This window comes from Phacochoerus africanus, chromosome X (assembly GCF_016906955.1).
Source record: "Phacochoerus africanus isolate WHEZ1 chromosome X, ROS_Pafr_v1, whole genome shotgun sequence".
NCBI classification, from domain to species: Eukaryota; Metazoa; Chordata; class Mammalia; order Artiodactyla; family Suidae; genus Phacochoerus; species Phacochoerus africanus.
In genome coordinates this window covers 45,398,137-45,420,934 of record NC_062560.1, presented here as the reverse complement: position 1 = coordinate 45,420,934, position 22,798 = coordinate 45,398,137, and the positions used below count along the sequence as shown (strand labels likewise).

General features: G+C 49.4%; 1 protein-coding gene across 3 annotated transcripts; it reads left to right on the top strand.

Annotated features, from left to right (window-relative positions):
* The first annotated feature begins 17,520 nt into the window (after window positions 1–17,520).
* On the top strand, window positions 17,521–22,773 carry WDR45 (WD repeat domain 45). 3 transcript variants are annotated; one of them, XM_047764898.1, is made up of 11 exons: window positions 17,521–17,651; window positions 19,069–19,140; window positions 19,269–19,343; window positions 19,433–19,537; window positions 20,408–20,513; window positions 20,637–20,731; window positions 21,254–21,333; window positions 21,442–21,650; window positions 21,730–21,831; window positions 21,915–22,060; window positions 22,310–22,773. In XM_047764898.1, the coding sequence occupies exons 2-11, from the start codon at window positions 19,086–19,088 to the stop codon at window positions 22,417–22,419; spliced, it is 1,083 nt and encodes a 360-aa protein (XP_047620854.1). In that variant the 5' UTR covers window positions 17,521–17,651; window positions 19,069–19,085; the 3' UTR covers window positions 22,420–22,773. The 3 variants fall into 3 exon arrangements, with proteins under 3 accessions (XP_047620854.1, XP_047620857.1, XP_047620856.1); XM_047764901.1 differs by lacking the exons at window positions 17,521–17,651; window positions 19,069–19,140; window positions 19,433–19,537 and having other exon boundaries at window positions 19,287–19,343; window positions 19,574–20,513; XM_047764900.1 differs by lacking the exons at window positions 17,521–17,651; window positions 19,069–19,140; window positions 19,269–19,343 and having other exon boundaries at window positions 19,433–19,443; window positions 19,574–20,513.
* Window positions 22,774–22,798: the final 25 nt, after the last annotated feature.

The following is a 22,798-nucleotide window of genomic DNA, read 5'->3' as shown; positions in this document are numbered from 1 at the left end:
ACATGGCATCACTTGGCAGTTTCAGACAATCCCCCTATCTTCTCCGTGTGCCATGACACTTGAAAGAGCTCTTTCATCAGATTCCAGGAGTTAATGTTTCTCCAGGACCCGCCTTGAATATGGCCCTGCATCGGGAACACCTAGCCCTCAGCAGAGCACCTAGTCCCCCAGGGCAGGTCATCAGGGCTTTTTGTGCTTCCCCAGAGAGGATGCCCTCACCCCGGATCCCTCAGCTTGAGGACAGGGCTCCTTGCATTCCAGGGAGCGTAGACACTATCAGGAAGATTTCCCAATCTGCCACTTGTTTGTTGTGCACAAAGACTTGGTTTTACAGACCTTCAGAGTCTGTGCAGTCTCCTTGGCTGCTGCGCTTGCTGCCAAGGTGGTTCCTTGGGCAGCAGTTACTGCAGCAACAGCTTCATGAGCCTGTGAATTCTCCACAGACCCCTCACGGGCCGGGCGGGGGCGGTGACCTGTACAAGTTGTCCCGTCGAACTTCTTCCACATCAAAGGGACTGAGCAAGATGGGGGTGAAAAAGCATCTGCCTCTTCTGCCAACTCTCCAGAAGCATCCCTGGCAGGGCACTACCCCTGTGAAAAGACTCTCCAGACACTGAGCCAGGAATGTGTGGCTACAGACCAGAAGCAGCTTCTTTGCCGTTCAGAGAAAAGTGAATTATTTAGGTGATTGGGACTATAGCATTGGGCTGAACTTGGTGGCAGATAAATACAGGTAGGCTTTTCTTTCTTTCTTTCTGTCTTTCTTTTTCTTTTGCTTCCTTCCTTCCTTCCTTCCTTCCTTCCTTCCTTCCTTCCTTCTAGGGCTGCATCCATGGCATATGGAAGTTCCCAGGCTAGGGGGCTAAACGGAGCTGTAGCTGCCTGCCTACACCACAGCCACAGCAACACCTGATCAGAGCCGAGTCTATGACCTACACCACAGCACATGGCAGCACCAGATCCTTAACCTACTAGGTGAGGCCAAGGTCCGAACCCGCATCCTCATGGGTACTAGTCATATTCATAACCTGCCGAGTCACAACGGGAACTCCTGCCCCTCATTTCTTTTCAACTTTTTGTTTCTTTTTGGCCACACCTGCAGCATGTGGATGTTCCTGGGCCAGGGATCGAACTTGGGCTGCTACAGTGACAGTGCTCGATCCTTTACCGCTAGGCTACCAGAGAACTCCAGGCTCTCCCCGTCGGATGTTGCTTCCTCAGCCAGGGATTGCTTCCCCTCCGCTGGGACCTCTTAACCTCCATGTTTAAGGTAGCATGGAGGAAAGCTACGCACAGTGGACTGTGTCTTCACACCAGTTCATTCAACAGGCATCTATTGAACGCCTACTGTATGCTACATACCGCTCTGCATGCCGGCATAGAGTAAAGGGTAACTCGTTCGACAAATATTGAGTCCCTGCTCTATGCCAGGCATGATTCTAGCTACTGGAGATAAAACCATGGACAAAACAAAGCTCCTTGCCCTTGTGGAGCTGACACTCCAGTGGGGCTGAGAGACAATGAGCATAAGAAATAAATTATGTGGGATGTTAGAAGGTGCTAATAACCATGGTGGCGGGGGGAGTATAGCAGGGTAAAGGGGATCCAAATTGGGCAAGTGACAGTATTCATAGGATGGCCAGGGGAGTTCCCGTTGTGGTGCAGTGGAAACGAATCCGACTAGGAACCATGAGGTTGCGGGTTCGATCCCTGGCCTAGCTCAGTGCAGCAGCTGTAGCTCTGATTAGACCCCTAGCCTGGGAACCTTCATATGCTAGGAGTGCGGCCCTAAAAAGACAAAAAAAAAAAAAAAAGGATGGCCAGGGAAGGCTTTACTACAAAGGTGACATTTGAGTAACGATGAGAAGGACAGGAGTTTCCGTTGTGGCTCAGTGGTAATGAACCTGACTATCCATGAGAACGCAAGTTTGATCCATGGCCTCGCTCAGTGAGTTAAGGATTCAGCATAGTAGGAGTGTAGGTCACAGACCCGGCTTGGATCCTGCGTTGCTGTGGCTGTGGTGTAGGCCGGCAGCTGTAGCTCCATTTCAACCCCTAGCCTGGGAATTTTCATATGCTGCAGGTGTGGCCCTAAAAAGCAAAAAAAAAAAAAAAAAAAAAAACAAAACCCCAAACAAGAGGAGTTCCTGTCATAGCTCAGTGGGTTAAGGACCTGACCTTGTCTCTGTGAGGATTCGGGTTGATCCCTGGCTTTCGCTCATTAAGTAGCTGGTGTTAAGGGTTCGGCGTTGCTGCAAGCTGAGGTGTAGGTTGCAGATGCGACTCAAATCCAGTGTTGCCATGGCTCTGGCGACGCCTGCAACTGCAGTTCCAATTTGACCCCTGGCCTAGGAACTTGCGTATGCCTCAGGTGTGTCCCTAAAAAGAAAGAAAGAAAAACAAGACAACAATGAGAAACAATTACACACCTATGAGAATGGCAAAACCCCAACACACTGACATCACCACATGCTGGTAAGGACGTGGAGTGATAGGAACTCTCATTCATTGCTGATGGGAATGCAAAACGGTACAGCCACTTTGGAAGACAGTCTGGCCATTTCTTGTAAAACTAAACATACTCTTACCATATGATCTGGCAATCACACTCCTTAGTATTTACTCGAAGGAGCTGAAAAGTTATGTTCACACAAAAATCTGCACATGGATGTCTATAGCAGCTTTATTCATAATTGCTAAATCTTGGAAACAACCATGATGATCCTTCGGTAGATGAATGGATAAATAAACTTCGGTACACCCATTATAGAATATTATTCAGCGCTGAAAAGAAATGAGCTATTGGAGTTCCTGCCCTGGCTCAGCGGGTTAAGACACACATTTAGGTCTTTGGCCCATTTTGAATTAATTTTTGGAAGTGGTGGGAGGTATGGATCCAGGCTCATCCTTTTTTATTCTTTTTGCTATAATTAATTTCTTTTTTTTGTCTTTTTTTTTTTTTTGGTCTTTTTAGGGCCGCACCCACGGCATATGGAGGTTCCCAGGCTAGGGGTGGAATTGAAGCTACAACTGCTGGCCACAGCCACAGCCACAGCAATGCCGGATCTGAGCCGCATCTGCAATGTACACCACAGCTCACAACAACGCCAGGTCCTTAACCCATTGAGCAAGGCCAGGGATCGAACCTGCAACCTCATGGTTCCTAGTCGAATTTGTTTCCACTGCTCCACAATGGGAATTCCCATTTCTCCCTTTTTTTTTTTTCCTATTTTTTCTTTTTATTTATCTATTTATTTTTATGGCTGCGCCTGTGGCATATGGCAGTTCCCAGTCTAAGTGTCGAATCAGGATTGCAGCTGCCAGCCTACACCACAGCCACAGCAACACTGGATTCAAGCTGCATCTGCAACCTATACTTCAGCTTGCAGCAACTCTGGATCCTTAACCCACTGAACAAGCCAAGCATCCGGCCCACATCCTCATGGACACTGTGTCAGGTTCTTTTTTTTTTTTTTTTTTTTTTTTTTTTTTTGCTATTTCTTGGGCCGCCCCTGCGGCATATGGAGGTTCCCAGGCTAGGGGTCGAATTGGAGCCATAGCCACCGGCCTACGCCAGAGCCACAGCAACTCGGGATCCGAGCCACGTCTGCAACCTACACCACAGCTCACGGCAACGCCGGATCCTTAACCCACTGAGCAAGGGCAGGGACCGAACCTGCAACCTCATGGTTCCTAGTCGGATTCGTTAACCACTGCGCCACGACGGGAACTCCTGTGTCAGGTTCTTAACCCACTGAGCCAAAATGGGAACTCCTAGGCTCATTCTTTTGGGTATGGGTATCCAACTGTCCCAGCACTGTTTGTTGAAAAGGCTATCCTACTTCCACTGCATTGCTTTGTGCCTTTTTTCAAAAATCAGTTATGCACCACAATGGAAAGAAAAAAACCAGTTGTCCACATAATTTTGAATTGATTTCTGGCCTCTCTCTTCTACTGATATATTTGTCTATATACCAATATCATGCTGTATTAATAATAAGCTTTACAATGATTCTTAAAATCAGTTACGATTAGCCCTGCAGTTTTGTTATTCTTTTGGAGAGTTGCTTTGGCTACTCTAGGTCTTTTACATTTCCATATGAATTTTATTTTAATTTTTGCTTTTTAGGGCCGCACCCGTGGCATATGGAAGTTCTCAGCCTAGAGGTCGAATTAGAGCTGCAGCTGCCGGCCTACACCGCAGCCAAGCAATGCAGGATCTATGCTGCCTCTGCGACCTACACCACAGCTCATGGCAATGCTGGATCCTTGACCCACTGAGTGAGGCCAGGGATCGAAGCCGAATCCTCATGGATACAAATTGGATTCGTTTCTGCTGTGCCACAATGGGAACTCCTCCATATGAATTTTATTTTATTTTGTTTTTGGTCTTTTTGCCTTTTCTAGGGCGGCTCCCGTGGCAAATGGAGGTTCCCAGGCTAGGGGTCTAATCAGAGCTGTAGCTGCCGGCCTACACCAGAGCCACAGCAATGCGGGATCCCAGTGGCATCTTCGACCCACACCACAGCTCACGGCAACTCTGGATCCCTAACCCACTGATCGAGTCCAGCGATTGAACCCGAAACCTCATAGTTCCTAGTCAGATTCGTTTCCACTGCACCACAACGGGAACTCCCCCATGTGAATTTTAGAATCGGTCAGTTCCTACTACAAAAGAGCCTACTGGGATTGAATCACATCTACAGATCTATTTGGGAAGAATTAACATGTTAATTATATTTAGCCTTCCAACCCATGAACAAGGTCCATTTATATATGTCTCCATTAATTTCTGTCAGCAGTTTTTATAGCCTTCAGTGTATAAATTTTACACTGAAAAAAAAGATAATTCTTTTGTCAGATTTCTAAGTATTTCACTTTTCTTGATATTATTGTACACAGTATTAGTTTTTGTTTTTGGTTTTGGTTTTTTTTTGTTTGTTTTTTAGCTATTTCTTGGGCCGCTCCCGCGGCATATGGAGGTTCCCAGGCTAGGGGTCTAATTGGAGCTGTAGCCACCGGCCTACACCAGAGCCACAGCAACGCGGGATCCGAGCCGCGTCTGCAACCTACACCACAGCTCACAGCAACACCAGATCGTTAACCCACTGAGCAAGGGCAGGGACCGAACCCGCAACCTCATGGTTCCTAGTCGGATTCGTTAACCACTGCGCCACGACGGGAACTCCTCCATTGGGTTTTCTACTAGATAATTATGTTTCTGTAAATAAAGACAGGTCTGTTTCCAATCTGAATACCTTTTTTTTTTCTCACCTTTTATGCACTGACTAGAATCTTCAGTACAATATAAAATAGCAGTAGAGAGAGTAGATATCTGTCTTGGTTTTAGGGATTGCCACCAAGTACAATATTGGCTGTAGGTTGCTTTTTTTCGCTCTCTCTCCAACACACTTGTAATTTATTAAACAATCATTTACTATCAAGCAGGTTCGACACAGGCTAATCATAAACCTGTTTGTAAACTTGGCAACGTCCAAGCTTCCTGTCCTTCTAGGGACTCTGGCCATACCTTGAATCAAGGGTTCCCTTGAGGAGGTTGAGCCAATACTCCAGAGTTCCTGTTGTAGTTCAGCGGTAATGAACTGACTAGTATCCATGAGGACAAGGGTTCGATCCCTGGCATCGCTTAGTGGGTTAAGGATCTGGCGTTGTCATGAGCTGTAGTGTAGGCTGGCAGCTGAAGCTCTGATTGGACCCCTAGCCTGGAACTTCTATGTGCTGGAGGTGCAGCCCTAAAAAGCAAAAAACAATACTCCAGGGGCAAAGTTCTGTCATGTTGTCGTATCAGGCAACCAGTGATTCTCAAAGTGTGGATCCTAGATCACTAGCAGCAGCAGCAGCACCTGGAAACAGGGTAGAAATGCAAATTCTCAGGCCCTTCCTAGACCTAACATATTTGACATTCAGGGTTGGGAACCAGTACTCTGTTATAATGAACCTCCCAGGGGCTTATGATGTAAGCACCAGTTATGAAGCGCTCTTCATGGAGTTCCCTTCATGGCTCAGCGGAAACGAATCTGACTAGTATCCCTGAAGATGCAGGTTGAATCCCTGGCCTTACTCAGTGGGTTAAGGATCCAGCATCACTGTAAGCTGTGGTGTAGATCACAGATGCAACTTGGATCTGGCGTTGCTGTGGCTCTGATTTGACCCCTAGCCTGGGGACCTCCAAGTACTGCGGGTGTGGCCCTAAAAAAGCCAAAAAATAAAAATAAAATAAAATAAATAACTGCTCTTCAAAAGAAAATAGCAGAGGTGAGTCTGTTTCAGGGTCAAACTTTGGGCCTTGTCTCTAAGGACAAAGGCCATAGTCACAACTAGACTTTCATCCCTGTTAATGCAAAATGAAGAGGGCTTTTAAAATTAGTTTAGCCAATCTCCCTATCCGTGGTTTTTTTGTTTTTTTTTTTTTTTGGTTCGAGGAGCTTTTTATTTATTTTCTAATCTTAGTGTGGTAAGAACATTCACCATGAGATCTATGCTCTGAACAAATTTTTAAAATTTTTATTTCTTTTTTGTCTTTTTGTCTTTTTAGGGCTGCCCCCATGGCATATGGAGGTTCCCAGGCTAGGGGTTGAGTCAGAGCTGTGGCCGCCGGCCTACACCACAGCCCCAGCAACGCAGGATCCGAGCCATGTCTGCGACCCACACCACAGCTCACAGCAACACCGGACCCTTGACCCACTGAGCAAGGCCAGGGATCGAACCCGCATCCTCAGGACACTATGTCAGGTTCTTAACCCACTGAGCCACACAGGAACTCCCATCTTAACCATCTTTAAGTGTAGACTTCAGTGTCATTAAGAACATTCACGTTGTTGTGCAACCATCACAACCATCCATCTCCACACCTCTTTTAATCTTGTAAAACTGAAATTCTGTAGCCACTGAACAATTATTCTCCCTTTGTTCCTATTCCCAGCCCTTGGCAACTATCTATTCTTCTTGAGTTAGATTTGGTGATTTGTGTCTTTCAAAGAACTTGTACATTTTAACCAAGTTGTGGGATTTATTGGCATAAATTAATTCATAATATTCCTTTATCCTTTTTAGTATCTGCAGAATCTGTAGTGATATTACCTCTCTCATTTCTCATATTGGTAAGTTGTATCTTCCTTGTTTTTTTCCCTCTTTCTCTCTCTTTTTTTTAGGGTCACACACATGGCATATGGAAGTTCCCAGGCTATGGGTCAAATCAGAGCTGTAGCTGCTGGCCTACACCACAGCCACAGCAACACCAGATCTGAGCCGTGTCTGTGACCTACACCACAGCTCACAGCAACACAGGATCCTTGACCCACTGAGAAAGGCCAGGGATCGAACCTGCGTCCTCATGGTTATTAGTCAGATTCATTTACACTGAGCCACGACAGGAATTTTCTCTCTCTTTTTACCTCCCTTTTTGGCCACACCCATGGCATGCAGAAGTTCCTGGGCCAGGCATCGAACCCATTCAACAGCAGAGACCTGAGCTGCTGCAGTGACAACACCAGGTCCTTAACCCACTGAGCCACGAGGGAACTCCTCCCATTTTTTTCTTATAAATCTTCATGTTTATGAGTTTTGTTAATCTCAATTAGCCAGTATTTTGTTTCATTAATTTTCTCCATTGGTTTTCTGTTTTCATTGATTTACACATTGATCTTTATATTTCCTTTCTTCTGCTTACCTTAGGTTTACTTTGCACTTCTTTTTCTAGTTTTTTTGTGTTGGAAGTTACAATAATAGATTTAGGCTATTCTTATTTAGTCCTTTCTTCTTTTCTTATATAGACATTTAGGAGTTCCCATTGTGGCTCAGTGAAAACGAACCAGACTAGTATCTATGAGGATGTGGGTTTGATCCTTGGCCACACTTAGTGCGTTAAGGATCCGGCATTGCCTCGAGCTGTGGTGTAGGTCTCAGAGGTGGCTTGGATCTGGCATTGCTGTGTCTGTGGTGTAGGTCAGGAGCTGCAGCTCTGATCCGACACCTAGCCTAGGATCTTTCATATGCTGTGGCTGCAGCTCTAGAAAGACTAATATTTTATATATGTGTGTATATACACACATATATACACACATATATAGAGAGAGATTTAACGGATAAATTCACTCTTAAATACTGTTTTGTGGCATTCCGTAAATACTAATATGTTGAATTTTCATTTTTATTCAATTCAAAACGTTTTCTAATTTCCATGCTGACTTTTTTTAATTCAATGAATTTTATTATATTTATAGTTGTACAACCATCCCATCCTGACTTCTTCGATCCATGAATTATTTTGAAATGTGTTATTTAGCTTCCGCATATTCAGCAATTTTCCAGAGATCTTCCTGTTATTGATTTCTAATTTGGTTCCACTGTGGTCAGAGAAAATAGTTTGTATCAACTTTAATCCTTGGGAGTTCCCATCATGGCTCAGTGGTAATGAACCTGACTAGTATCCATGAGGATGCGGCATTCAATCTCTGGCCTCGCTCAGTGGGTTAAGGATCCAGTGTTGCTGTGAACTTAGGTGTAGGTTGCATTCTCTGTTGCTGTGGCTGGGGCGCAGGCCAGCAGCTGCAGCTCCGATTTGACCCACAGCCTGGGAACTTCCATATGCCATGGATGCAGTTCTAAAAAGACTGGAAAAAAAATTGAATCCTTTTGCCTTTTTTTTTTCCCCTCCCCTTTAGGGTCGCACGTGCAGCATATGGAAGTTCCCAGCCTAGCAGCTGAATAGGAGCTACAGCTGCCGGCCTACACCACAGCCACAGCAATGCCAGACCCTGCACTTCAAAGCCATTCCGGGAGTTCCCCGTCGTGGCGCAGTGGTTAACGAATCCGACTAGGAACCATGAGGTGGCGGGTTCGATCCCTGCCCTTGCTCAGGGTGAAGGATCCGGCGTTGCCGTGAGCTGTGGTGTAGGTCGCAGTCTCGGCTCAGATCCCAAGTTGCTGTGGCTCTGGCATAGGCTGGTGGCTACAGCTCTGATTCGTCCCCTAGCCTGGGGATCTCCATGTGCCGCGGGAGTGGCCCAAGAAATGGCAAAAAGACAAAAAAAAAAAAAAAAAAAGCCATTCCGGATCCTTAACCCATTGAGCAAGGCCAGGGATCGAACCCCAAAGCCTCATGGATACTAGTTGGGTTCATTACCACTGAGCCATGATGGGAACTCCTCCTTTCGCATTTATTGGTCTATCTTGATAATATAGGGAAACTGCTTCAGGCTGGAGCCTTGACCTTACATAGATCCTCATCATCCACGTAGGTAACACTTAACCACAGCCGATCTACCTAGGTCTTGGCAGGGGCTTTGTGTTCTAGAACATGAGAGCATGGGAAGCTTGTGAGGAGCTTCTGCGAGGTTATTTCCCACTCACTTTTTTTTATCTTCATGGGAGGCTGTCATGAGAGATTCTTATCACCTCCCAAATTCTGATAAGACATGAGGCTTTCTGGCTCCCCCTTAGGACACAGCTGCAGGCCATAAAAATGCTTAGCTGGAGTTCCCCTTATGGCTCAGCAGTAGTGAAACCAACTAGTATCCATGAGGACATGGGTTCAATCCCTGGCCTTCCTCTGGGGGTTAATGATCTGGCATTGCTGTGGGCTGTGGTGTAGGTCTCAGACACGGCTCGGTTCTGGTGTTGCTGTAAGTAGAATCATATGGTATTTGTTTTTTCTTTCTTTCCTTCCTCCCTCCCTCCCTTCTTTCTTTCTTTTCTTTCTTCTTTCTTTCTTGCGCTTTTTAGAGCCATACTCATGGCACATGGAAGTTCCCAGGCCAGGGGTTGAATCCGAACTACGGCTGCCAGCCTATACCACAGCCACAGCAACATGGGATCTGAGCCTCATCTGTGACCAACTCATGGCAATGCTGGATCCCCAACCCACTAAGCGAGGCCAGGGATCAAACCCGCATCCTCATGGATACTAGTGGGATTCATTTCTGCTGTGCCACAAGGGTAACTCCAATATTTGTTTTCTTATGAATGCTTTATTTCACTTTGCATAACATCCTCAAGGTTCATCTGTATTGCAGCACCTGTCAGAATCTCCTTACTTTCAAAGGCTGAAAAGTAAGCCATTGTATGTATGTACCACATTTTGCTTTTCAATTCCTTCAGCAATGGACACTTGGATTGCTTCCAGTTTTCCCTGTTGTGGATAATGCTGTATGAACATGAGTGTGCAAAATCTCTTTGATACCATGCTTTGAGTTTTTGGTATATTTTTCCAGAGGTGGAATTGCTGGATCCATACGGCACATGGAGATTCCCAGGCTAGGGGTCTAATCAGAGCTGTAGCTGCCAGCCTACGCCAGAGCCACAGCAACACGGGATCCGAGCCACGTGTGCAACCTACACCACAGCTCACAGCAATGCCAGATCCTTAAACCACCGACCAAGGCCAGGGCTCCAAGCCGCAACCTCATGGTTTCTAGTCGGATTTGTTGACCACTACACCACCACGGGAACTCCCATACGTTACTTTTTCTTTAATTTGGGGGGAACTGTTGTATTTCCCATGGCAGCTGCACCATCTTTTATTTCTACCAATAGTGCATAAGGGTTTCAATTTTCTCCACATCCCAACCAACACTTATTTTTTGTTTTTGTAATAACCATCCTAATGGGTGCGAGGACCAGAGAATTGTCATTCTTTTTTCTTTCTTTGTCTTTTTGTCTTTTCTAGGGCAGCTCCTGTGGAATATGGAGATTCCCAGGCTAGGGGTCGAATCGGAGCTGTAGCCACTGGCCTACGTCAGAGCTACAGCAACGCAGGATCCGAGCCGCATCTTCGACCTACATCGCAGCTCACGGCAACACCGGATCCTTAACCCACTGAGCGAGACCAGGGATCGAACCCGCCACCTCATGGTTCCTAGTTGGATTTGTTAACCACTGTGCCACGACGGAAACTCCTCTTTTTTCTTTTTAGTGCCACTCCTGTGGCATATGTGAGTTCCCAGGCTAGGGGTCGAATTGGACCTGCAGCTGCTGGCTACAGCCACAGCCACAGCAATGCAGGATCCCATCCGTGTCTGCACCCTACACCACAGCTCATGGCGACACCAGATCCCGGGCCCACTGAGCGAGGCCAGAGATTGAACCCGCATCTTCATGGATACTAGATGGATTCGTTTCCACCACGCCACAATTGGGAACTCCAGCTACATTATTTTAAATGCCCAGATTTTTTTTTTTTGGCTCCATTCGCATGCAGCACATGGAAGTCCCCAGGCCAGGGACTGAACCTGCACCCCAACTGTAACTATAGCCAAAGCACTGACAATGCCAGATCCTTAACCTGCTGTGTCACAACAAGAACTCCTAAGATGGTAATTTTTTTGTTCTGTGTATTTCATTACCAATAAAAGTACATGAAAACCGGAGTTCCCTTCGTGGCTCAGTGGTTAACGAATCCGACCAAGAACCATGAGGTTGCGGGTTCAATCCCTGCCCTTGCTCAGTGGGTTAACGATCCGGCGTTGCCGTGAGCTGTGGTGTAGGTTGCAGATGCGGCTCGGATCCCGTGTTGCTGTGGCTCTGGCGTAGGCTGGTGGCTACAGCTCCAATTCGACCCCTAGCCTGGGAACCTCCATATGCCGTGGGTGCAGCCCAAGAAAATACAAAAAAAAAAGTACATGAAAACCTACTATGGGTCTGGCTTTCTGGTTCAGCTTTGTATACACGGTGCCTGCGTATTAAGTTGGTGCTCCTTGTCTTAACCTCTCGGCAGCATTTGACTCCTTTCTTGAAATGTTTTTTCAGGTGCCTTCCAGAAATCCTTTTTTTGGTTCTGTTCCTGCCTCACTGGCTGCTCCTACTCAGTCTTTTGCCAGTTCCTCCTCTTTCCCCTGCCCTTTGTTCCTTGGGGATGCCCCAGGGCTTAGGCCTCTAACCTCCATACCTACTTTCATTTCCTAAGTGAACCTTTTAGGGCTGCACCCAGGTCATAGGGAAGTTCCCCAGCTAGGGGTCAAATGGGAGCTGTAGCTGCCGGCCTACACCACAGCCACAGCAACGAGGGATCCTTAACCCAATGAACAAGGCCAGGGATTGGACCTGCATTCTCATGGATAGTAGGCTTTTTTTTTTTTTAAGACTTTTATTCTTCCCATTAAGTTGACTTACAGTGTTCTGTCAATTTCTACCGTACAGCATAAGTTGACTTACAGTGTTCTGTCAATTTCTACCGTACAGCAAAGTGACCCAGTCATACACACACACACACACACACACACACACACAACTAGTTGGGTTCTTAACCTGCTAAGCCACAACAGGAATTCCTAAATTTTACTTTATTAAGTGCTAGGGTTTTCTGTTTTTCTTTTTTTTCTTTTCAGGGCTGCACATGTGACATACGGAAGTTCCCAGGCTAGGGGTTGAATCAGAGCTGCAGGTGCCACCCTATATCACAGCTCAGAGAATTGCTGGAGCCTTCACCCACTGAGCGAGGCCAGGGATCGAACCTGCATCCTCACGGATACTAGTTGGGTTCATTACTGCTGAACCACAATGGGAACTCCAGTGCTATGATTTTGTTGTTGTTGTTGTTATCATTCCTAGAAAATGTCCTGATCTTTGTACTCAATTAGCTAAGTTACTTGGAAGTGAAACTGAGCAGGGCCCTGCAGGGCTCCTGGGCACAAGCTTTTCTGTGTCCCCCATTTCTTGTTTTTAGGGAATAAGCATCAGCCTCCATAACCTTCCCTGAGTTCCAAAGGGCAGGTTCAAAGAGTTGCTGGTCAGGGAAGGGAGGGAATGCAGAGACCAGGGAGGAACAGTCAAGAAACAATAGTGCAGGGAGTTCCCATCGTGGTGCAGCGGAAACGAATCTGACTAGGAACCATGAGATTCCGGGTTCGATCCCTGGCCTCGCTTAGTGGGTTAAGGATCCGGCGTTGCCATGAACTGCGGTGTAGGTCGCAGATGCAGCTCAGATCCTGCGTTGCTGTAGCTGTGTTGTAGGCTGGCAGCTGTAGCTCTGATTCGACCCCTAGCCTGGGAACCTCCATATGCCGCGGGTTCAGCCCTAAAAAGCAAAAACAAAAAAAAAGAAAGAAAAAGAAACAATAGCGCAGCCTTGGGGCGGGGTCCTGGTTCCTCTTCAAGGAATACACACAGGATCTTTGAGTTCCTCTGCAGAACTAAATCCCCCAACAAATGAAAACCTTAGAGGAGGACCACCAGAACCAGTCCTGAGGCCACTAAATGCTAACTTTGAAGAATGAAAGCTTGCGTCTATCCCTGATCCTTCTCTGTGGGCATATTTTCCCCTTGCAAATTATAAAACCACTTTCTATTCTCTCCCAAGGGAGGGGACAGACTTGAGGGCATTAGCTGCTGTGGTCTCCTTTGCCTGGCAGAGCAATTAAAGCTATTTTCTTCTCCTTCACCCCAAACCTTGTCTCCACGTTTCTATTTGGCACTGGTGGACAGTGCCCAAGTTTAAGCAACAGAAACAATTTGCTCCCTCAGTTTTTTTTTTTTTGGGGGGGGGGGTCTTTTTGCCTTTTCTAGGGCAGCTCACGCGGCATGTGGAGGTTCCCCAGGCTAGGGGTCCAATCGGAGCTGTAGCCACCAGCCTACACCAGAGCCACAGCAACACGGGATCCGAGCCGCGTCTGCGACCTACACCCCAGCTCATGGCAACGCCGGATCCCCAACCTACTGAGCAAGGCCAGGGATGGAACATGCAACCTCATGGTTCCTAGTCAGATTCGTTAACCATGGCGCCACGACGGGAACTCCGAGTCTTCATCACTCATTAATTGGGTCTGGAACGGCACTAAGTCCAGGGCTAACTATTCTCCCATGACCTTCCTGTGTATCCTATGCCCTGTGAATTAGGAGTTTTTCCAATCCATATACATGTCAGGCTCTGTTCTAATCCATTTGAATGGTTCTTTCCCTGGTCTTGGGTAGCTTCTTCATCTGCAGGCACTTAGCAGTTCTCTGCAGATCTCTGTGAAGCTCTGTCCTGATAGTCTGTCCTTGGAATTCTAGCTGCCCTTGTCTTTTTTTTTTTTCCCTGCCTGAGGCATGTGGAAGTTCCCCGTCCAGGGATGGAACCCACGCCACGGCTGTAACCAGAGGTACAGCCTTGACAATGCCAGATCCTTAACCTGATGAGCCATGAAAAAACTCCTGGGCTATCTTAACCTGCGGAGGCCACTAGGCTCCGGGTGTCTCCCCTTTCAGTACCTTAGCATACAAACTCTCCAAGTGGTGGTGTTCTCTTTTGGCTCAGTGTGTTAAGGACCTGGCATTGTCACTGCCGTGGCACAGGTTCGATCCCTGGCCCGGGAATTTCCACATGCCACTTGCACAGCCAAGAGGAAAGCAAACAAACTCTCCAAGTGATAGGCTTGGGCAATTTGGGGCTCATCTTCTTTCTCATTTCTCAGGGACCCCACTGTCCATTACCTGAGATGTATGTCTTAAAAACCGTTGTTTCGGCGTTCCCATTGTGGCTCAGTGGTTAACGAGCCTGACTAGCATCCATGAGGACCCAGGTTCGATCCCTGCCCTCGCTCAGTGGGTTAAGGATCCAGCGTTGCCGTGAGCTGTGGTGTAGGTCGCAGATGCGGCTTGGATCCCGTGTTGCTGCGGCTATGGTGTGGGCCAGTGCCTACAGCTCCAATTAGACCCCTGGCCTGGGAACCTCCACATGCCACGGGTGTGGCCCTAAAAAGACAAACAAAAAAACATTGTTTCATGTATTCTTCCCTTTTTTGGGGGGGTGGGGTGGGCAGTGGTTGGATATTTCATGTAAGAGGACAAATTTCATCCCTGTTACTCCATCTTGACTAAAAGTGCCTGACTCAGGGGCTGTATTTGGGATAATGTTTGACAGTGGGACCAAAAGAATATACCAATGACAAAGGAGAATCAAGCATGACATATATGGTCTTTGGCTTGAGTGACAAACTGAATGTTGTGGTGCCATTGGTGGTGATGAGGGAGGAGGAGGGTGTCTGAGCCAGGGAAACTTGAGAAATCTGTTTGGCTGGGTTAAATTTGAGAGCCTTATGAGATACTCACATGAACGTGTCAAACAGGCTGTGGTATATATGAGTCTGGTGTTTAGGAAAGAGGCCTTGGCTAGAGATCTAAATTAGTGGATCTTCCAAATATTTGCAATAATTGGAGTTCCTGTTGTGGCTCAGCAGTAACAAACTCGACTAGTATCCATGAGGACACAGGTTCAATCCCTGGCCTTACTCAGTGGGTTAAGGATCTGGCATTGCCATGAGCTGTGGTGTAGGTTGCAGACGTGGCTCAGATCCCGCATGGCTGTGACTGTGGCATAGGCTGGCAGCTGCAGCTGATTCAACCCCTAGCCTGGGAACTTCCATATCCCATGGGTGTGGCCCTAAAAAGACAAACAAAGAAGTATTTGCAATAATTAAGGTTACGAGACAAGATGAAGTCACCTAGGGAGAAAATACTGGCTAGAAAAGTAAGAGGGCCAGGAACACACCCAAGAAAACTCCAGTATTTGGAAACTGGAGAAAGGTGGAGGGGTAGCCAGGGATAGAGGAGAAAACCAAGAGAGTGAGAGCAAAAAACCTGGAATATGTTAGTTGGTTACAGGAAGGAGTAGAGAAATGACTGCTGGTTTGGGAAGATTCTTTATTCATCAGTGATCTGGTTAAGAGCAGTCTCAGAGAGGTGGGAGTCACAGAAGCCAAATTGAATTAAGTTAAATATGCTCTGGGATGTGAGGAAGTAGAGACAGAAGAAAGCCAGAAGATTGGCTTTGTTGAGGAGCACATCAATGGAGTCACACTTAGGATAGTATAGGAAAGAGGCCTTGGCTAGAGATCTAAATTAGTGGATCTTCCAAATATTTGCAATAATTGGAGTTCCTGTTGTGGCTCAGCAGTAACAAACTCGACTAGTATCCATGAGGACACAGGGGCCAAAATTCACAAGTAAATATATCCATGGATGTGAAAACCCAGTACAGGAAACAACCCAGATAGCCATCAGTAGGGGAATAGGTGAATGATTATACATTTCACACAATGCCATAAATCAATTTAAAAGGATGAATTAAACAGATGTCTATTTCATATATATATATATATGATCGGAGCTATAGCTGCTGGTCTAGGAGCTATAGCTGCTGGTCTACACGGCAGCCACAGCAACGCCAGATCCCCAACCCACTGAGAGAGGACAGGGATCGAACCCGCAACCTCATGGTTCCTAGTGGGACCCGCTTCCACTGCGCCCGGAAAGGAACTCCAGATGTCCATTATATAGTTAATTTTTTTTTAACAGCCGCAGGTGCGGCATATGGAAGTTCCCAGGCTAGGGGTTGAATTTGAGCTACAGCTGCCGGCCTACGCCACAGCCGCAGCAACCCCAGATCCTTAACCCACTGAGTGGGCCCAGGGATTGAACCCTCATCTTCATGGATACTACTTGGGTTCGTTTCTGCTGAGCCACAACGGGCACTCCTATATTAATACATTTTTTTTTTTTTTTGCCATTTCTTGGGCCGCTCCCACGGCTTATGGAGGTTCCCAGGCTAGGGGTCTAATCGGATCTGTTGCTGCCAGCCTATGCCAGAGCCAGAGCCACGCTGGATCCAAGCCGCGTCTGCAACCTACACCCCGGATCGTTAACCCACTGAGCAAGGCCAGGGATCGAACCCGCAACCTCATGGTTCCTAGTCGGATTGGTTCCCGCCATGACGGGAACTCCTATTAACACATTTTTAAAGCATCAAAACAGTCTTGAAAAAAGGTAAAGGATGGTGGATTGTATCAATGTCAATATTGAGTGTAATGTTTCACTGTAGTTTTACAATATTACCTTTGGGGGAAGCGTTAAAGTACATGGGGTTTCTCTGTATTATTTCTTTTTTTTTAATTTTTTTCTCTGTATTATTTCTAACTACATGTAAGTCTACATCTCAAACTTTAAAAGTTGAATTAAAAATATTTCCCGTATGTAGATAATTGGGGTCTTTTTCCCCTCAGTGAACAAACACCTCTTGCCATCAAAAAAAAAATTTTTTTTTTTCATTTTGTAAATAAGACAAAGCGGGAGTAGGGTCAGGAATCCCATCTTGGCTTCCCCTGGCTAAGGGGACACACTCAGCGAGCACCCCCTGGCTGAGGGCACAGACTCAGCTCTGAAGGGCTCCAGGTTCGGCTCCACCTGGAGGTTCCCAGGTGGATACCGCAGTGTGTAGGGAGGACTATAAATAGCTAACGGGGGCGGCCCCTCTAGCCCACCTCGGAGGTCCAAGTCTTGTTAGCCCAGAAGGTAACGCCGCTAGTTCTCCGAGTACAGGAGAACCATTTTCCGTTCCGCGAGGGGAAGGCCCTGTCTCGCCCACCTGTCTTCGCTTCCCTCAGACAGTCATGCCCTCGCGGCGCGTCCCCTGCTCCCCGCGCCCTCCTGGAAGGACGCCGCGATCGCTCTCGCTGCTCCAAAGACCCACAAGCTGAGCTGGGAGGACTACGGCTGCGTTTTCCGGCGAGGGTGAGTCACTTCCGCTTACAGACTCCCGCCCCCGGAAGTGAGACCTGATGTAAACACCGGAGCAGGGCGTCAAGGCCCTAGAGGTCAGAAAGCCGGGCCGCGGGCGGCACCGAGAGCTGGGGCCGGGATCGGGGACGCGCAGAGGTCAGGTCAGTGCCCGCGGCAGGGAGCTGGGCCATGGGCCCAGAATTGGTTGCGGTCTGCGGGCAGGAGAGGTCTTTTGAGCAGGGTCTGAGTGGATGGAGTCTATCTAGGACAGGGATCTTGAGTAGGTGCTTGTGTTGGAAGGAGTATGAGAGTGGTCTGGGACATAAGAGGGGGTGTGGTATGTGAGGCATCCTGGGGCAGGGTTCTTGGGTGGCACGGGCCTTTGGAATGGGGATCCCCTAAAGGGGATCTTGGAAGGTGGGGTTGTCCAAAGAATGGGTCTTTGGGGGGTGAGGGAGTCCAGTGGAGGTGGTACAAGGGAAGGAGGCAGGAGGTTTGGAGGATGGGAAGGGGGTGTGCCTGGGCAATAGTTTGGGGGAGATGGGGGTTTGAAAGGAGCTTGGAGGCTCTAGAACAGGAATATTAGGGGATCCATGGCAGGAGCCTTTAGGGAAGGATTTGTTCTTCCAGGTAGGGGTTTTGGGAAGAGTGTGGCCTGGGCAAGTGTTTTGAGGGGGGTAGGGGTGCCCTAGGGCAGGGTCTTATTGAAAGGATAGGGGGTCTGGAGGAGGACTCTTAGGAGGATGCAATTCCTGGGGGTAGGTCCAAGCTAACCGATGTCAGAGTCAGGGAGAGCAGAGCACGTGGAAAGGGATATCCCAGCGGTGGGGCATTTGGAGTGATAAGCGAATCCTCAGGTAGGGTCTTTATGGCATAAAGGGATCTAGGGCAAGGTCCCGCTTGTGAAATTAGCATGTCATGTGAAAGGATTGTCCCCAGGTAGGAATGGGATCCTGAAGGGATTTGGGGAAGCCTGTGCGGAGGGGAGGTGTGAGAGCTCTGGAGTGGTACAATAGGTTAGGGTTCTTGTGAGTGGTGGGCCAACTGTAGCAGGTCTCAGGGCCAGGTCAGGAAGGTGCGGAAAGTGATGAATGTCTGACCCCCTTCTCCCCATTTACTGACGGGCAGAGTTAGCTTCTGGGTCCAGATGTGAAGATGAGAAGTGGATAGAGGGTGGTTCCAGGACACATGGGGTACTGGGGCCAGGATTGGCTGGAGGTAGAGAGGAGGTATCACTGGGATAGCTCCTACCCTATTATTTCCTAGTAAGCAGTCAGTCAGTACCAGGGAGTAAGGAGGAGGTGGCGGGGAGTGGGGGTCCAAGTCAGGGTAGGTTCGGAGAGCTGGTGTCAACCAAGTGTGAGACGATGGAGAGGTTACTGGCCATGCTCTTTGGGGTCTTGGGAGCTTAGTGTAGAGACCCTAGGATTCCCCCCCTGATTTTGTCTTCTTTGCAGTCCTGCTGGGGTTAGGTCGCTGGGCAGGAGGAGGAAGAAGAAATTAGTTGGGGACAGGAGTTCTAGGACTCAGGAAACAGACCCCAGGACTCTTCCCAACCCTACTCCCATTTGTGTCTAGGGAAGCAATCCTGGACCATGACTCAGCAGCCACTTCGAGGAGTGACCAGTCTGCGTTTCAACCAAGACCAAAGTGAGAGAGGCTTGTGCCTGTGCCCTTTTGGGAGGGAGGGAGGGAGAGGTGGCCACAGGTGGGTTGTTAAGCCCTTAGCTTCCCACCTGGGCATCCTTTGAGGCAGCCGGGGTTCCTCCCATCCCCAGGCTGCTTTTGCTGTGCCATGGAGACAGGTGTGCGCATCTACAACGTGGAGCCATTGATGGAGAAGGGGCATCTGGGTGAGCTGTTGGTGGGAGAGGGGCAGCGGGCAGAAGGGAGGGGCTGGGCATCGGCCCCCACCCCTACTGACACCCTGGTCCTTGTCCAGACCATGAGCAGGTGGGCAGCATGGGCCTGGTGGAAATGCTGCACCGCTCCAACCTGCTGGCCCTGGTGGGCGGTGGTAGCAGCCCCAAGTTCTCAGAGATCTCAGGTAAGTGTCCTCATCCTGTCCCCCCCCTTGGCCCAGATTCCTCGGAATCCTGGCCTCCCGGAGGCACTGGCAGATGAAGATGTCAGAGTAACTCAGAGTCACACAGTGAGGCCTCCGGCTTACAAGTCCTGAATCTTATTGTCTGAGAAGCTTGGTGTTTTGTCTTCATGTAACAAACACTTGTCGAATGCCGTATGCCATGTCCTTACCTATGGAGCGCTTGCTGTGAGCCCGGTGCTGTTCTAACCACTGTGCTTGCATTAACTCATTTAATCCTCACAATAACTCTGTGTGGTAGGACGTATCATCATCCCCATTTTTACAGATGAAGAAACTGAGGCCCAGAGAGGTCAAGTGACTTATCCAAGGTCACACAACCAATAGGCTTTAAAATCTTGGCGCCATCTTCCCAATGCCCTCTGGCTTTGAGTCTCAAGCATCATCTTATTTTAAGGGTTTTTGTTGATCCCACTGGGATGTGGCCAGAGATGCCTTAGGATTCTTCACAGAAACCCCCCAGGGGTATGGACTGGGACCCCGGAGGCAGGAGTATTACTGATGGGATGTGACAGGCCGGGGTGTGAGTCCCTGCTTGGTCGCTGATGGGCTCTGAGGTCCTTGGCCAGATAGCCAACCCCTTGGAGCCTCAGCTTCCTCATCTGTAAATGAGTGTGACGGTTCCAGAACCTGTCCTCTCAGGAGTCACATCTCCAAGTGCTCCGGCTGCATCAGGTCACACTGGGTGTCAGCAAAAGGTTAATAAACACGTGGGTTGAAGTCCCATGGGGGACCAGGGGGTAGGTCTTGTGTCACCAGGGCTGCCCCTCACCCCAAACCTTGGCCCCGACAACACACCCACCTGCCCAGCAGTGCTGATCTGGGACGATGCCCGGGAGGGCAAGGACTCCAAGGACAAGCTGGTGCTGGAGTTCACCTTCACCAAGCCAGTGCTGGCTGTGCGCATGCGCCATGACAAGTGAGCCTGAGGTGGGCTGGGGGTGGGGGAGGTAGGAGGTCCCCACAGCAGGCGAAAGAGTTAGTCCTGTGGGGGCACTCTGCCCTCTGCTCACGGCCATCCTGTGTTGTGTGATGCCCACAGAATCGTGATCGTGCTGAAGAACCGCATCTATGTGTACTCCTTCCCCGACAATCCCCGAAAGCTGTTTGAGTTTGACACCCGGGACAACCCCAAGGGTGAGAGGACCCAGAAGTGGAGGCGTAAGGGCAGGAGGCAGCGAGGAACTGGGAAAGGAAGGCAGGGAGAGAGAGTCTTTGCCCAGAGAGCCTGCGACAGGCTGAGACGCCCACATCCCCAGTCCACCCCCCCCCCCCGCCCCGCCTCCCTTACAGTTCGCTCTCTCTCTGGTCCCGGCCCCGCCCCTCATCTTGGCCCCGGCCCCGCCCCTCATCTTGGCCCCGCCCCCGAAGCTCAGCTAGCGGAGCGGAGAGGCTCAGTGGGGAAGTGAGTGGTGGGTTCGCCCGGGATTCCTGGGCCTCCTGGTTCTGCCACCCGCTGCATCGGGAGGTGGGGACTCTGCCTTGACTGATGGGGAGCACAGCTGAGGGCAAGCCCGCTGTGGGTTCCGTGGGTAGCCTGTGTCACGGAAGGCCAAAGTCTGGCCCTGACCAAGCTCTGGCCAAATCTGAGACCCTGCCTGGTCCGCTGCCTGGTCCCGACTTCCGCTTGATCAGCCCACCCCCTCCCTCACACCCTAGGGCTCTGTGACCTCTGCCCCAGCCTGGAGAAACAACTGCTAGTGTTCCCAGGACACAAGTGTGGGAGTCTGCAACTTGTGGTGAGCTGTGCAGTGGGCAAGGGTGGGTAGGTGGGCTGGCTTCCCCTGTGGACTCTTGGCCCCTGACGTCCTTACCACCCCAAGCCCGAACTGCTCCTTCTACCATAGGACCTGGCGAGCACAAAGCCTGGCACTTCATCTGCTCCGTTTACCATCAATGCACATCAGAGTGACGTGGCCTGTGTGTCCCTGAACCAGCCAGGCACGGTAGTGGCCTCAGCCTCTCAGAAGGGCACCCTTATTCGCCTTTTTGACACGCAGTCCAAGGAGAAACTGGTGGAGCTGCGCCGAGGCACTGACCCGGCCACCCTCTACTGGTGAGCACAGGGTATACATAGTGGGCCGGTGACCCCACCCCACATGACATGCGGGCGTCACTGCTGGTCTGCCTTTCAGCATCAACTTTAGCCATGATTCCTCCTTCCTGTGCGCGTCCAGCGATAAGGGCACAGTCCATATCTTTGCTCTCAAGGATACGCGCCTCAACCGCCGCTCCGCGTGAGTGTCCCCTGCCCCACCCCGCCTCGCCCCCATCCCCCTGCCCATGTACCACACCTGGGCTAAGCCTGTGTTGCCTGCAGGCTGGCTCGCGTGGGCAAAGTGGGGCCTATGATTGGGCAGTACGTGGATTCTCAGTGGAGCCTGGCGAGCTTCACCGTGCCTGCTGAGTCAGCCTGCATCTGTGCTTTCGGTCGCAATACTTCCAAGAACGTCAACTCTGTCATTGGTGAGTGGGAATAGCTTTTGACTTGGGGGCACTGCATGGGCGAGGGCCTGCCAATTGGACCTGAAAGAATTTTTAGGGCATGGGAGGCCTGAAAGAGCTGAAACATTGGTTCACCTCCATCATCAGTAAGGGGGATGGAACGTGGGCAAAGGCCTGGCCATAGGCCTTAGGCTGTGGGACACCTGAGAGGATTGGAGTGTGTGGCTTTGACAGCTTCTAACTTCTTACCAATTGTCTCCCCTCCTCCAGCCATCTGTGTAGATGGGACCTTCCACAAATATGTCTTCACTCCTGATGGAAACTGCAACAGAGAGGCTTTCGATGTATACCTTGACATCTGTGATGATGATGACTTTTAAGGACCCTGTGGGTTGTGCTAGGGACTGTGGTGACAGATTGCAAAGCCTTTGTGGGGGTGGGAGTGCTGTGGAAGCCGCCAGCCATCAAGCATTAATGGAGCAGGTGCCCACTTTCCACTCTTGAGAGCAATGCCTAAACAGCTCAGGTCCCTCAAGCACTTCCCGATGACTGTGTGCCTGCAGAGGCAGGCCAGGGACTCAGGGAGGCAGCGGACCCCCTGGGGCTCCCAGCCTGGAGAAGACTGCTAGGGACCCAGAGCGGGTGCCCTAATCCAACCTGTGGGGATTTTTAAAAACTTGCCAGAAAGAGACATCTCTGATGTGATGAAAATGAATAAAAGACCCTTAACAGTATTTATGGCTGGACCTCGGGAGTGGG

Coding starts and splice junctions, on each gene's coding strand:
- WDR45 (XM_047764898.1), top strand. CDS start 19,086: ATGACTCAGCAGCCACTTCGAGGAGTGACCAGTCTGCGTTTCAACCAA. Junction 19,344..19,432: donor GATGGAGAAGGGGCATCTGG/GTGAGCTGTTGG, acceptor GTCCTTGTCCAG/ACCATGAGCAGGTGGGCAGC. Junction 21,651..21,729: donor GACCCGGCCACCCTCTACTG/GTGAGCACAGGG, acceptor TCTGCCTTTCAG/CATCAACTTTAGCCATGATT.